Here is a 16,266-nt window from a genome sequence, read left to right as displayed (position 1 = left end):
GAGTCCTGTTTATTTTTATTTGTGTATTTACTTTTGATGTGTGAGAATATATGACCAATGGCTAGGCTACTTGTGAAAGACTAGATATAATAACCCTACCGGCCCAAGTAAGGTACTTACATCATTATCAAGCATTGATGTCTGCTGTAAACCGTAGACTTCCCCAATTTGTGTGTGAACAAAAGAAAGGACAAAAATAATATACAGAGATGTAGCCTATGTGTGAGAGAGCAGTTTCAGTTGGTAGGCTTACTGATTTTACTGTATTTGAATGTGGAATTTTGAGTGGCAGAATACTGATAATGCAGTCAAGCCACAACACTCTCACTCTCTTCCTCACATACACACACACATACTTCACATACACAAACATGTTCTCTCCCTCACATACACACACACTCTCTCACACACTTCATATATTCCCTCTGTCTCTCACTCTCACACACACAGTCACACACACTGTTGCTGAGTAGGAAAAGGCCTCATTTTAGCACATCATTGATTTATCTCTGTTTCTTTCAAATTGTTGTACATCCCAGAATAGAGAAGCATGGCAGAAGGAAGTAGTGGTATTCAGGGGGAGTGTTTAATACATTGTTCAGATGATAAACCTTGTGGCACCTACATAAAGTCATGGAACACACTACTGGGAGCAGCTGAAATAAGAGCCTATTGCCCAATCCTTGATCTTGCTAAATGTCTCCCTGAGGGTAGAATACCATCCATATTGTATCACAGAAAATGCTGTAGCATCTTTACTATGAAGAAACTGCTTGACAAGATCCTTGCAAAAGACCTAATAAAATCTGCAAGGGAAGGTCCAACGACTTTATTTTATGAGGCCAAATGTATACAGGTGTTGATCATATAATTAGAATATCATCAAAAAGTTCAATCATGTCAGTAATTCCAAATGGCCAACTGAAAAATATGAACATGAAAAGTATGAGCATACAGCACTCAATACATTTTGCCTGAATTACAATGCGGCGTGGCATGGAGTCGATCAGTCTGTGGCACTGCTCAGGTGTTATGAAAGCCCAGGTTGCTCTGATAGTGGCCTTCAGCTCTTCTGCATTGTTGGGTATGGTGTATCACATCTTCCTCTTCACAATACCCCATAGATTTTCTATGGGGTTAAGGTCAGACGAGTTTGCTGGACAATTAAGAATAGGGATACCATGGTCCTTAAACCAGGTACTGGTAGCTTTGGCACTGTGTGCAGGTGCCAAGTCCTGTTGGAAAATGAAATCTGCATCTCCAAAAAGCTGGTCAGCATGAAGCAAGCATGAAGTGCTCGAAAAATTCCTGGTAGACGGCTGCGTTGACCTTGGACATCAGAAAACACAATGGACCAACACCAGCAGATGACATGGCACCCCAAACCATCAATGACTGTGGAAACTTTACACTAGACTTCAAGCAACATGGATTCTGTGCCTCTCCCCTCTTCCTCCAGACTCTGGGACCTTGATTTCCAAATCAGAGAACCTAACTTTGGACCACTCAGCAGCAGTCCAGTCCTTTTTGTCTTTAGCCCAGACGAGACGCTTCTGATGCTGTCTCTTGTTCAAAAGTGGCTTGACACAAGGAAGTCTTTTGGACAACAGTCAAGTCCGCAGTCTTTCCCATGATTGTGTAGCCTACCTACAGAACTAGACTGAGAGACCATTTAAATGCCTTTGCAGGTGTTTTGAGTTAATTAGCTGATTAGAGTGTGGCACCAGGTGTCTTCAATATTGAACCTTTTCACAATATTAGATACTGAATTTGGGGTAGTTGCAGCAGGAGTATCAATCCCAAAAACTAAGCCTAAGACGTTAACTAAAATAGTGCCATGGTGGTCTACAGAATGTAAGGAAGCAATTAAAGGTAGAAATAGAGCGTTTAAAAAGTTAAAAAGAACACATAATTTTCAGAATTTAGTTCAATATAAAAGATCTCAGGCAATAGTTAGGAAAACAATAAGACAAGCTAAAAAAGATCATTGGAAAAAGTTCTGTGACTCTATTGGTCGAACTACTCCAGTGGAGAGAGTTTGGAATATGATTAAAAAAATGAAAGGGAATGGAAGGGAATATGGATACCCAGTGTTGGTTGAGGGGCAAAGAACGATCACCAATAATAAGGAAAAAGCAGAGGTTATGGCTAAAACATTAGCCAAGGTGCACAGCTCAGGGAATTTAAATCAAGAAGAAAAAAGAGGTAGAGAAGTTACAATTGAAAAATATCGCAATGTGTTTGACATTGAGGATAGCGAAGAAGGGGTATTGGATGTGTTATTTACAAAATCTGAACTCAATAAGGCATTAAGTAAATTAGGTAAGTCATCTCCAGGGATGGATAAAATCTGCTATTCCATGTTGGAGAACTTAAGTGATAAGGGGAAGGAAGTTTTGTTAAGTCTATATAATAAAGTATGGATAGATGGCTGTATTCCTAGAACATGGAAGGAGTCTATAATTATTCCTATTAGGAAACCTGGGAAAGATCCTAAAATAGCAATTAACTATAGACCTATTGCATTAACATCCCAGATGGGAAAAACTATGGAAAGGATGATTAATGACAGGCTTACATATTGGGTTGAAACGAAAGGATTAATGAGTCATTATCAAAGTGGATTCAGGAAAGGTAGAGGCACCATGGATCCCATTGTATGCCTTGAAGATACAATAAGGAAGGCTCAAGTGAACAAAGAAAATGTAGTGGCAGTGTTTTTTGACATTGAGAAGGCATATGATATGTTGTGGAAAGAAGGTATACTGATAAAGGTTAAAATATTGGGAATAAAGGGACGGATGTTCCAATGGATTAAAGGGTTTTTGTCTAATAGAACAATTCAAATTAAAATAAATGGAGAATTAAGTGAGCAATACAGTGTGGAAAATGGTGTCCCACAAGGAAGTATTGTTAGTCCACTATTATTTTCAATAATGATTGATGGTATTTTTAAAGACATACAAAATTCAGTTGGGGTGGCATTGTTTGCAGATGATGGAGCAATGTGGAAAAAAGGAAGAAATATAGATTTTGTGGTGGGTAAGATGCAACAGGCAGTGAACAGAGTCCAAGAATGGGCCCTTCAATGGGGGTTTAGGATCTCAATAGATAAAACAAAGACTTTATTCTTCTCTAGGAAGAAAATAAATGTAGATGTTAAAATCAAATTATCTGGGGCAGATTTAGAAAGAGTGGAATTCTTCAAATATTTAGGAATGTGGTTTGACAAACGATTAACTTGGACAATGCATATAAAAAAAAATATTGAGAAATGCAAGAAAGTGTTGAATGTGATGAGGTGTCTGCGTGGAGTTGAATGGGGAGCAAGTAGACCTGCTTTAAAAGCCATTTATACAGGGCTGATGAGATCTGTATTTGACTATGGGTGTGTAGTGTATGGGTCTGCTGCTAAAACATCACTTAAGAAACTAGATGTAATTCAGAACCAAGGTTTGAAGCTATGCTGTGGGGCAATTAAGACCACGCCAGTGGCAGCAGTCCAGGTAGAGATGGGAGAGATGCCTCTCTATCTTAGAAGAGACCAGCTGTCTCTTGTGTATTGGACAAATCTAAGGGGTCATAGTGAAAAACACATGAGTCAATCAGTCTTATGGCAGTGTCAAGAGAGAGAGAGTTACCTTATTAAAAGTTTTGGTTGGACAATAAAACAAAAGGTAATAAATATGGGAATCAGTGCTCTTGAAATAAGCCCTACAGTGGCATATCCTGTTGTTCCTCCTTGGCTGATGTCAGAGGTTCCAGTAGACTTGGGCTTATTAGAGGAAAAGAAGGATGTTGAAGTGGATCATTACAGGGTCCAGAGTTACATTGCGAGCAAATATAAAGAAGCAGTCATTTTATATACTGATGCATCTAAGCAGACTGATAAGAAAATGGGAGTTGCTTATGTTATCCCTCAATTAAACATTGAATCTGGAAAGAGAGTCAATGATGATTTAGCTGTATACACAGCAGAAATTATAGGAATATGGATGGCCTTATTGTGGGTAGAGAGTAATAGACCTAAGCAAGCTGTGATTGCGTCAGACTCTAGCTCAGCTTTAATAAGCCTTAAACGATGTCACTCTGAGTCTAGACAGGACAAAGTATATGAAGTAATGCAATTAGCCAACAATCTGCTTAAGTCTGGTATTAGTACTACATTTATATATGTACCAGCTCATATAGGTGTAGGAGGTAATGAATTAGCAGATAAATGTGCAAAGAAAGCAGCAGGGAAGTCTGACATAGAGTTGAATATTAAATACAGCAAAGCTGAAGTCAAAAGTATAATCAAAGCTAAAATAAATGAAAAATGGCAATTTGTATGGGATAACGAACAGTCTGGAAGACACCTGCATAGTATTCAAGGAAAGGTGGGGAGGAGCAGGAATACATGCAGAAGCAAGCAAGAAGAAGATGTGGTGTCCAGAATGAGGCTAGGACATACAGGATTAAACAGAACATTAGTTACCATGAAAAAGCATGTTGATGGAATGTGTGAATATTGTAATAGTCAAGAGACCATAGAGCATGTAATTATGTTTTGTCCTGAGTACCATCAAGCCAGACAAAGATTTATCTCACAACTTGGTGAAATCCAGATGACATTAAATTTGAATGAAATACTGCAAAGAGAATCAGGTGAAATTTGTTTTACTTTTTTGTTTTCTTTTTTGAAGGTAACTGGGTTATTTAAAAGAATTTAGGAAAGTGTAGGACAGGGGTCGGCAAATAGTGGCCCGCGGGCCAATTTTGGCCCGCCATCTATTCTATCTGGCCCGCGAGATGACGTTAATTTGCTGTTGAATGAATTTTTTTTTTAACCCCATGTTTTTAAAAAGAAAAAAAGGCCTACAGCAATCCCATCAATTTCAAAACATTTATTGAGGTATAGATGATAGTCCTACTAAAGTGACAAAACAGGTGGAACATCCTTGCAGTTATCCATGACGCACAGGTCGGAACGGTATTGGCACGCGAGTGCGCGTAATCTTGTGCAAAAAAAAAAACAACAGTGTCCTGTCTCCCTCTTCCAGTGGGCAAGGTCAAAAATAGCCTATGTTTCGTTAAATTAATAGGCTTGGCATTAAGAAATGCAGGCAGGCTCAACACATACCTCTGCTTCCATTCTTCTTTGTAGGTCCTGCATTCTGAATCAATTTTTCTTTTCAAGGCTTTTGACAACGACATTTTGCATCGATAACTAGCATATAGCAATGTTCAGCTAATCATTTACACGTCATCCAAAAGAATAATATTTGTAGCCTACACATTAGTTACGGCAAGTTGCTAGGCAAGTCGCCTGTTTCATGAGAGACGACAGGAGATGCAGCAGGCGGCATAAAAACAGCGCACATAAGCAAATAAACGTTTTTAATGGAATTAAATTAAATGCATTTTAAAAGTTAGATGATGTTTATTTTAATATAATATAATAATTAATAATTTAAATAGTAGGCCTATAACCCCCCCCCCCCCCCCATTACAAAAGCTATGGCCCGCGATGCCATTGTCTGAAAAAAAATTGGCCCGGGTCCAAACGTAATTGCCGACCCCTGGTGTAGGATGACCATTTGATCCACACTCCAGTCCAGATGGTGGCGGTAATGCACCAAAAAGCTGGTTGCCAACCGCCATATAAAAAAGAAGAAGAAGAAGAAGAAGAAGAATTTGGGGTTTTCATTAGTTGTCAGTTATAATCATCAAAATTAAAAGAAATAAACACTTGAAAAATATCAGTATGTGTGGAATAAATGTATACATTATACAAGTTTCACTTTTTGAACGGAATTACTGAAATAAATCAACTTTTTCATGATATTCTAATTATATGACCAGCACCTGTATTTTGGGACAAATGTAGCAAGTATTTGAAAGGTCAAAGGACAAAAGAGAGTCTAACAAAATGCAAAGAGTTAAGAGCTGATGACAAAATCAGAAGAGCAGCCGTCAGGAAAGGTAACAAAAGAGTACTATCCATAGCCAGTCGTGACTTAGTAGCAGCAGAAGGCCATTACCATAGGGCATACACAAAGGAAGATTCAGACATAGACAAAGATGAAACTAACTTGGCCTGCAAATGTGTACGGACCTGCAAACTTCCTGACTGATCCTGCCTTTCAAACAAATTAAAGTGCACGGAATTGTGTAGGTTACAAACTTGTAGCAATTAGATGGAGGAAGAGAAGGATGAGGAGAACATAAATGCCAGTCTGGATGAATATGATAGTGATGAAAATTAGAAAAATATTTTTGACTCCTCATTAATCTTGTCTTCAAACGTTTGAGCACATCCACCTATAAATTCCACTGTAGCCTAAAGTTGAACCATTTTTGCAGCCAAGACATTATGGTCTCTATCAAAGACAAACATGCCTATTCAGCCATTTAATCTATATATACTCTCTAGATGTCACAAAACATGAGTTTGGACTTGATTCACCCTTTTCCATCCTTTTGCATGTATATATTAATGTATTATATAGGCGAAAATGTGTACAATTTATTTAATTTAGCCTGCATCATTAATGAAAAACTAAATCATCCATCTAAATTTTATATTTTCTAGAAGCCTATGTCATCTAAATGTGATATAACATGGATTAAGACATGTCCCACCTTCCTCCAGACTTTGAGGCACCCACATCTGTACATAGGCTTGTATTGTATAATTCACCGTGTGCAGGTATAAAAGCTATGAAAAATACAACTAAGCTACCACTTAGAGAGGGTTATCATACCAAATAATGTCCCTCAGGCATGGAGGATTACAAAAATCATTGGTAGATTTTGCCACCTCAGGTGATACCGATATGTGATTTTCTAGGTCCTGGCCCATGGACTATTTCTTCACATGGCACATTTACAAGGGTTAAGCAAAAGAGGAAAAGGCAAACAAATCAGGGGATCAGCTAAAAAGAAATGCTCTCTAGGACTCTATTATCTTACTACCCAGGGACTTGCACAAAATCTTAATGCGGTGCCGTTTTAAACTAGGCCTATCTACATTTGTTGAAAAATAAAACAAAAAATAAAAGTCAAAAACAAAGAATAAAAGTAAAATCCTGATCACTGAAACCAAATTTCATTGCTCTACAAGTTAAAGGTGACTCAATCCTCCTGGATTGGAGCCAGGCTTCACAGATCATTCCAGAAAGACTGCTCATGCCTTTGTATCTGCCTTCATGCCTTTTACCTGAATTGGGAAAAGATATTCAACTAAATATTCGTAATAACTCTGTACATTAACTATCAACTATCATCTAGGTGATATACAAAATGCTTTTCTATCCCCATTTCAAAAGGGCTTGTAGCCTACTGTATGTCTCAGAGCAGATTAGTGCCCAGTTAAATGAGCTTTTAAAAAGGGCAATGCTTTGTGTAGACCTGTCTCCCTTCTTCCTTTCTTGTCAAAGGTTTTTGGAAAAAATGTTGTTCAAGCATGTTTCTGATTTCCTATCTGAGAACAACATACTAAGTCAAGTCAAGTTTATTTATATAGGACATTTCATACACGAAGGTCTACATAAACAAAAGCAAACAGTAATAGCAAATAAAAGCATAGAAGGGCAATAGTCAAAGAATAGTTTACAGGGTAAAGACTGTAATAAAATAAATAAATAAATAAATAACATAAAACACACAAGGTAAAATCATTTAAAAACAAAGAACAATTAAAAAGACAAAATAAAAGACACAAGAATCATTTAAAGGCTTATTCAGAATTTGTAACCTAGTGCAGTTAGCAGAAGGCATCTGAGAACAGTTTAATCTTAAGTCTAGATTTAAAACTGTCTACAGGCCTTTTTGATGTCATCCAAAAGTTGGTTCCAGAGCTGAACTGCATACTCACGATGTTTAGTTCTAACAATAGGTTTTACTTAGCCTGACATAGCTGGCATACTCAGGCTAGGTTTTACTAACAGGTTTTTCTCCTGAGACCTGAGAGGTCGAGAAGGTATGTACTGTTGAAGCATGTCTGATAGGTATATTTAGGTCCTGCTCCATTTACTGATTTATAAACAAGAAGCTGAAGCTGTTTGATAGTCTTTTTAGGAAGGCCTGTAAAAATCCCATGCAGTAAATAACCCTCGAGATAAATGCATGAATGAGTTTTCTAAATAATGTTTTGACATCAGCCCTCTATACCCTCTTCTGCACTTCCATGACCTCCTATAACAATGCTGTGTACTGACTGTCCACTGGCCCATTGTGTTACTGCTTATGTCTACACTGTTTTACTGGCTATATTAGCCCACATGCACAACCCCTCCCTCCATCCCCCAGTCTGGACTGTGGTCTAACTTCATAATTGACCAATGGCTGATACCCTATTACTTCAAACCTATCCTTGCACTGCTGCTATAATTCTTATATTACTATGTTTAAATGTTTCTCTTATATTGTCCATAATTATACTATAACTGTTATGCTTAAATTTTTCTCTATATTGCCATATTTCATGATGGTCTCTAGACTTTATCCCTGCACTGTTGCACTGTTGGACTACCATGCACTACCATGGCACACATCTCATAGAGACCTACCACTGTATACTGAAACACAGGGTTTGTCCCTGTCTTGTCACTGCAAGCGCGAAGCCTCATGCTCATATATAGTACATTCATGTGGATCCTTGATTTAGTATCTTTTACTGTCCTTATTAGTCATGTGGATTTGTTATGTTATTTTATCATCCTGTTTAAGTTGTAGTGTATGTTGGGTGTGATGTCTTAACTTACTGGGACCTTGAATTTCCCCTTGGGGATCAATAAAGTATCTATCTATCTATCTATCTATCTATCTATCTATCTATTTTTGAGGTGGTAAAAAGCTGATTTACTTGTAGTTATTATGACCGCCGCGCAAATAAATATTTATTTATTTTATTTTTTTCTTCAGTAATTTTGTGTCAACGATTCCCAGGACAATGAAAGACCATGGTGCACAAAACTTGTTGGATGTAGCCCCACAAGGATGACACGGAACAATTGTCAATTTTTTCAGTATGTTGGTCTCAAAGGCCATGTCAACCCATCCTATAACCACTCATTCGATGTAGTGCCACCTATATTTAAAAATGAAAAAGCAAAAAGAGCAGCAGCATGAGTCACTTGTGGGTGAGGTATTAAGTTTAGTGATTGTATGGCATTTTCAGTAAAGGTTAACTGATGTAGGAGTGTGTAAAGCGTAGTGTGACGGGTTTTTGAGAACGTAAATTGTTCACTGTTGTGGCCATTATGTCAAATGCAGGGCCTATCTGATTTTGCAGAGCGTGTGATTTTGTGTACGATTGCCACCTGCTGGCCTGTCTTGAGGAGTGATCATTTATGGATCTACGGTGCTACTCGTAGGACAAATATAAGTCAGGCGTTTTCCTTCCTTCAAATACAACTTCCTGGTAGTTCTGCAGACGTGCAACTTACAAGTCCTGGGCATGGAGCTAACAAGCTGCAACATCCTCTTCCAGAGCCGTTGTTTAAGCCTCGTCTGTGGTCTGCTCTTGCTTCTAGATGCCGTTATTTGCTCTCAAGATGCAAACGGAAAACAAGAATGCTATAATTATGCAGGTGGACACGTTTATCCTGGAGAGGCTTTCAGAGTGCCTGTGTCGGACCACTCTTTGCACTTAAGCAAAGCCAAAAGTGAGTGCGATATCAACGAAACGTTTATATAAGTTCTATCTTTAATTAATTTAATTGAATCTGAACCAGCGATATCGTTTAAATCATTAAATGCAGAGGTTACTGAACTCTTGTCATCGGGTTTGTCATTCCATATGGTAACGTTAGCTGGCGCTAGCTGGTAGCTAATTTAGTTGCTGTGTATTATATAGGCTAGTGACAAATGGACAGAAAGGGCTTTAGTTTTTGAGATACCCCTACCGGAGGTAGAACTAAACCCAACAATGTTTTTCCTCATCTCTAAGGTCTCCCATATATGAAATGGATTCTTGGTTAAAAACATTTTACTGCTAAGATAGATATTGTTATACACCCCAAAACCAAAAAAAGGACTAAAATATAGCCTGTCCGTATTGGAGTTAAGGCATATAAATTAGTGCAGATCAATCACACAAGCTCTGAGAGCTTTGAAACTTGGCATGTTCATAGTCAGGAAGTTGCTTTACCTACTAGAAAAGACTGGATGTGAATATGTTGATGTATGGAATGAATAGCTTTTATCTTAGCTTTTAGCTTTTATCATTTTTCAGCTGTCGTCGATTCCTTAACCTTAGCATGTTTTACGTTTTACTTAAAAATTTATGTTTTAATGTAAATATGTGTTTGTCCGGACCTAAAAAGATGTAAGTCACTGTCATTTCAGGGACTCGTTGTAAGTCCTTGAAATGTTGCAGTTAAGTTAACGTTCTAACGTTCCAACATAGTTCCCTGGTAATCCATCTTCAGAAAAGTTGTATTTTCCGATAACGTTACTCTGAGTTGATGAATGTGCGGCCCCGTTAGATCATGCATTTCATGCCTTGTTAAGCATGACCTCTTCAGCTGTCATTAGTGTGGCGTATGATTTTATTTACTGCGGACCCTTTTAATAAAATAGCAGTCGTTGGCACAAATGTTCGGTAGTACACGTCAGTGAAAGGCACTTGGATCCAGTGCTGGAGTCGTGCACGTTTAGTTTGAAGCTCGCATATCTCGGCCATGCGGTCTCTGAGTTGAGCTTTTTGTTGTGACTTGGTATTGCAATGCGATGCTATAATATCAGTTGTCATTAGATATCATCATAGATTAATGAGGTAAAACGACAAAGTAAAAGAAGGAAAGAGCAAGGGAAAAGAGGCATGAACTTTGACCAGTCAGCTGCCAGACACGTTACTTTGTTGACGTTCCCTTGGAAGTTGACAGGTAGCGTAGCCTACTTTACTACATCACGTTCTCTCAGATATGTGTAGATATGGCCCCAGTTAATATTTATTATAGGCACAGCAGGATGATAACCTATTGTTTTAGCCAATAGAAAGATCTGCCCCCTTTGTCATTTTTAATTACCCCAGTCCCCTCACTCTGGCACTGGACTGCCACAGCAGTTTTCATTACATTTATTAATTTAGCAGACACTGTTGTCCAAAGTGACTTATGTCAACTATATTACAAGGGATTACATTGTCCCCGGAGCAACTTGGGGTTAAGTGCCTTGCTCAAGGGCACAACGATGGAAGCTAGGAATTGAACCCACAACTTTCAGGCTACTGCACCCTAGCCCAGCTCCTTAGCTATACTACCCACATGGTTGTTTAGTAATAGTTGTTTAGTCGTTCATCAACCAGCCAATCAATATGCATTGTTCTTCACTTACTCGGAGGGTGTCCACAGATGAATCGGATACTAGGGTCGGATACTAGGGTCTCAGTGAATGTGCAGGCAGCATAGTCAGTGGCTAATGGCTCACTTCTGATTGGTCAACAGTATCGAAGCCCGCCCCTCATTGGGAAGGAAGCGCAGTGATTAATGGAGAGTTTAAAGAGCTGAAACTGTCAGATTATAAGGGAAAGTACCTGGTCTTCTTCTTCTACCCACTCGATTTGTAAGTACACACAAACACACACACACACACACACACGTTATGTGCATGAAACAAGAGCAATAGTGTGGATATGTTAAATTCCTGTTTAATGTGTGTGTGTCTGTGTGCCCTTGCAGCACGTTCGTCTGCCCTACAGAGATCATTGCCTTCAGTGATCGCGTCCAAGAGTTCCGAGCCATCAATGCTGAAGTGGTGGCATGCTCAGTGGACTCTCAGTTCACACACCTGGCCTGGTAAGCATACACACATAAAATATACAGTCACATACCTGGCCTAGTAAACATACACACAGACACATACACTACCAGTCAAAAGTTTGGATGCACAACAATACCTACAACATCCAAAGTATGACAGAAGACAAAGGTCTCTAGAAATATATTATTTTCATCGCCACATTTCATGTCTTTGTCAAGCCTTGATATGTCTACATAGCCTAGATATATCTAACGTGCTTCGTAGTATACCCCACTGACCTGTGACCATGATTTGCTGTTTGTGTAATGGACAGGATCAACACACCGAGGAAGCAGGGAGGTTTGGGTCCCATGAAGATCCCCCTGCTGTCGGATCTCACGCACCAGATCAGCAAAGACTACGGCGTTTACCTGGAGGACCAGGGACACACACTCAGGTATACACACACACACACACACTGCTGCTACCCACCCCCCCCCCCCACACACACACACACACACAGGTTATTTATGCATTTCGATTAATTTGCCCAACTCCCTTAAGTGCACAAACACACACCAACACACCAGAATGGCACAGTCGATCAGTATTACTGTAACTGTAGGATTTTGTGTACCTTTAGGTCTTTAATTCCCACTTTCACACAGCCATCTCTGTGTTTCTCTCCCCCTCTCTCTGTGTGTGTGTGTGTGTGTGTGTGTGTGTGTGTGTGTGTGTGTGTGTGTGTGTGTGTGTGTGTGTGTGTGTGTGTGTGTGTGTGTGTGTGTGTGTGTGTGTGTGTGTGTGTGTGTGTGTGTGTGTGTGTGTGTGTGTGTGTGTGTGTGTGTGTGTGTGTGTGTGTGTGTGTGTGTGTGTGTGTGTGTGTAGGGGCCTGTTTATCATCGATGACAAGGGCACTCTCAGACAGATCACTATGAATGATCTGCCAGTGGGACGCTCTGTGGATGAAACCCTCAGACTGGTGCAGGCTTTCCAATATACCGACAAACATGGAGAAGGTAACGTACTACTCACACATACACACACATTCTCCTTCAGTGACTCAGACACACACACTCATAAACCTGACACACACACACACACACACATAAGCCTGACACACACACACACACACAGTAACACACTCTCACTCACTCTCTCTCTTCTGTCACTGTGTTCACAGTGTGCCCAGCTGGTTGGAAGCCTGGCAGTGATACGGTAAGTGTGTGTGTGTGTGTGAAAGAGTGTGTGTAAGACTGTGTTAGTTTGAAGTGTGTGTGTGTGACTATTGGATCTAAATTGTGTGTCTTTGTTGTAGATTATTCCTGACCCATCTGGGAAGCTGAAGTACTTTGACAAGCTGAACTGAGGAGCGGATTCCCCAGGCCTGTTTAATTCCCCAGCGTTTCGCCCCATCAGTCCTGCAGTGACATCGTGCAGTCTGTTTGTCAGGTGTGCTTTGTGATCAATATCAATGTTCATGTTCTGAAGCAGCTGAACAAATAAAAGCAGTTGATGTCTTTTGATAATGAATGCCTCCTGTCATTCTCTGAGTATATATATGAACCCTATCAGATCTACATTTATTATTGACCGGATGGTCTGTTCCTTCCTACAAAAGTAAACACATGCCTGGTAACGCTAAAGCTGGTTATGAAACAGATAAATGCCATTATTTCTCACCTCCCCCAAGACATTTCACTTCTCTGTCCAACAGATGGCGCCTCACCATGAAATCCTGAACTATAGACCTGAAGTTCGCCTACAAAAAAGGCCATCTTTGCCCATATAAGGAGATCCGGGTGTTAATTAAAGCTAACTACTTATGGCAAGTTAGCTCTGGGGTAGCAAAAATCCATCTTAACGTACCGAAGATCACAGTACCTACTCGAAGGCAGAGGACAAAAGTGTGTTGCGCAAAACGTCGGCATTTCAGACTTCTTTGTCCCCGTGAGAGTTTAACAGGTGCGATAATTCAAAACCCCAATGTTATTTTCCCATAGGAAATATCACAAGATACCGGATCTCAAAGATAGCAGCTTTTTTTGTAGGCGAACTTCAGAGGTCTATTCTGACCAAGTGGTTGAACACTCACAGACAGATCAATTCTAAATACAGGAAGAATTAAATTAAATTCTTAAAAATAATTTGAGTTGTCTTGAACTTGTTGGCTTGTATGTGTTTGACACAGCAACTCTTGAGGTGCAATGTGTAGGGTTCCCACAGGTCATGGGATTTAGAAGACCAAAACCCCCACCAAAACACCCCCATTCTCATCGACGGGACTGAGGTGGAGCGTGACACCAGCTTCAAGTTTCTGGGTGTCCACATCTCTCTAGTACCTCTCTTGGACCCTCAACACCTCTACCCTGATCAAGAAGACTCAACAGCGTCACACACACAAACTGAACACACACTCTCACAGACAGACTCAGCACACTCAGACAGACTGAACACACACAGACTAAACACACAGACAGATTGAAAACACAAACTCAGACACAGACTGATCACACACCCACACAGACAGACAGACTAAACACAGAGAGACTGAAAATACACAGACACAGACTGAACACACACTCAGACAGACTGAACACACACACACTAGGGTGGCCATTTTCATATCACCAAAAAGGAGGACACTTTGCGACATTTAGTGAGGCAAGAATAATTACATAGCACTGGTGAACGTGTACTCCTAACTATGATACAATTTGTTCCATGATAAAGATGATCTCCTGATGCAGTGATTCTGAAATACTCTATTCATTGAAAGACAATTTGATCTACGACATATGATGTATGTGTAACAGAAGAGGAACAAATATTCCTGAAAAGGCAAAATATTGTGTACACAGTATTTGGATTTATTCAATACATTGTAGTGTCTGTTTCAAAAACTGACCAGATGAACCTGCCTTGCAAAGTTAACAGTGCCATAAAGCATACAATTTCTGGACTTTACATGTGGAAATTTAGCTCACATAAAAATAAATAAACAAATAAATGAATGCAAAAATACATATTTCAGTTCATAACAAGCATTAAGAACTTGTTTACGTAAACAACAAAAGAGAGTGTGAAAACAAACACATGCAACTGGTTAACATCCAACTGCTCAAGGATATTTCTACAGCGATTTAGTCTATTGGGGACTTGTCTGCACTTCTTCTGTGTGTGTGCAGCAGTCCACTTTTTACAGTCTATGATTTTTTATTTATTTAAGTTCCTGTCCTCAGTATCCTGTTCTTCAATTTAGTCTCAGCAAACTCCACCTTCACCTTTTGCAGACCTCTAGGGTCAGCTCTTCCAGGTTGAAGCGGAGCTTTGTTATCGAGTGGTTTCAGTATCTCTCGTGCAGACGTGCACACACATGCATTGAATAAACGCTAAGACTACCACTTAATTTTATGTCTATGTTTGATGACACCAAATTAACATCCATTTCCTTCTGATTACGAAAGGATGGAGCATCTTGCCAAAATGTATAAAAATGCTTTTCTTTCCAGCATGTTCTGTATGTCCCTTTGGATGAAAATGTCTAAGCTAATAATAGATGTGGTGTGTGCGTGTGATTTTGTGTATCTAAATATGTGTTTTTGTATGTGCATGCGTGTGTTTTTTTTTTTTTGGGGGGGGGGGGGGGTGTTGCATGTCCATGTGATGTGTGTGTGTGTGTGTGTTTAAACTACAGGATATCTCCATGGAAGACCTTAGATAAGCACTCCAGTTTCTGCTGCAAGTGTGTGTGTGTGTGTGTATGTGTATTCTAACTTCTGGACATCTCCATGCAGGACCTTACATAAGCACTTCAGTTTCTGTTTAAGACACTCCTGATAACAATGAAGGTAAGATGCCAAAGCCAAATGACACCTCCAATCAAACCATAACCATAAAACAATACTTTTTTATTTGATATCATGTTACGCAATCAATGAAATGTCTGATATGACAACCGGGTGAATTCCAGTCAATATCAGGGTCATATCAAAATATCTTATCTTTTCCCATGTGGACTTTTATGTTCTATTGCTGTAACCTGGACCCTCACATGTTGTGCTATAGGGCCATTTCTTTTGCGGTTTTTATGAGTTTTGCTGATTTTGGTCATATCAGTTCCACTGACTTATTATACGTCCATCCAGCCAGAGACACACCTGACAGGTAAAGTTGCTTGGACAACTGTTGCAGCTTCTCTCAGTCTGCCACGCCTATGAAGAGCTTTAAAAAAAACACACTTGCAGTCCTCCTTAAGTGGTGTGTGTTGGTCTGCGATGCGCCTGTGTGTGTGTGTGTGTGTGTGTGTGGGGGGGGGGGGGGTAGGAGTGCACGGTCAAATCTGTTTTTTTTTGTGGCCCTTTCTATCACCAAAGTTGCACATCCCTGCTCTAAATGAACACTCACATGAAGGGCCTGTGTGTGTGTGTGTGTGTGTGTATGTGTGTGCGTACGTGTGTGTGTGTGTGTGTGTTATAACTAGCTAGGCCTTTAAGATTGGGCAGAGAGTAACTGCTTATTATAACTAACTACACGCGT

At 39.7% G+C, this 16,266-nt stretch overlaps 1 protein-coding gene across 1 annotated transcript; it reads left to right on the top strand.

Annotated features, from left to right (window-relative positions):
• The first annotated feature begins 9,402 nt into the window (after positions 1-9,402).
• prdx4 (peroxiredoxin 4) lies at positions 9,403-13,256 on the top strand. The gene is made up of 7 exons (XM_076274249.1): positions 9,403-9,650; positions 11,433-11,550; positions 11,667-11,783; positions 12,062-12,184; positions 12,616-12,746; positions 12,911-12,945; positions 13,046-13,256. The coding sequence occupies exons 1-7, from the start codon at positions 9,443-9,445 to the stop codon at positions 13,094-13,096; spliced, it is 783 nt and encodes a 260-aa protein (XP_076130364.1). The 5' UTR covers positions 9,403-9,442; the 3' UTR covers positions 13,097-13,256.
• The last annotated feature ends 3,010 nt before the right edge of the window (positions 13,257-16,266 follow it).

This window comes from Alosa pseudoharengus, unplaced genomic scaffold (assembly GCF_046254945.1).
Source record: "Alosa pseudoharengus isolate Yale_2024_CS ecotype anadromous, Long Island Sound unplaced genomic scaffold, YU_APseudo_1.1 YU_APseudo_1.1_scf_8, whole genome shotgun sequence".
In the NCBI taxonomy this organism is placed as follows: domain Eukaryota; kingdom Metazoa; phylum Chordata; class Actinopteri; order Clupeiformes; family Clupeidae; genus Alosa; species Alosa pseudoharengus.
This window is presented reverse-complemented; position numbering and strand designations above follow the sequence as displayed.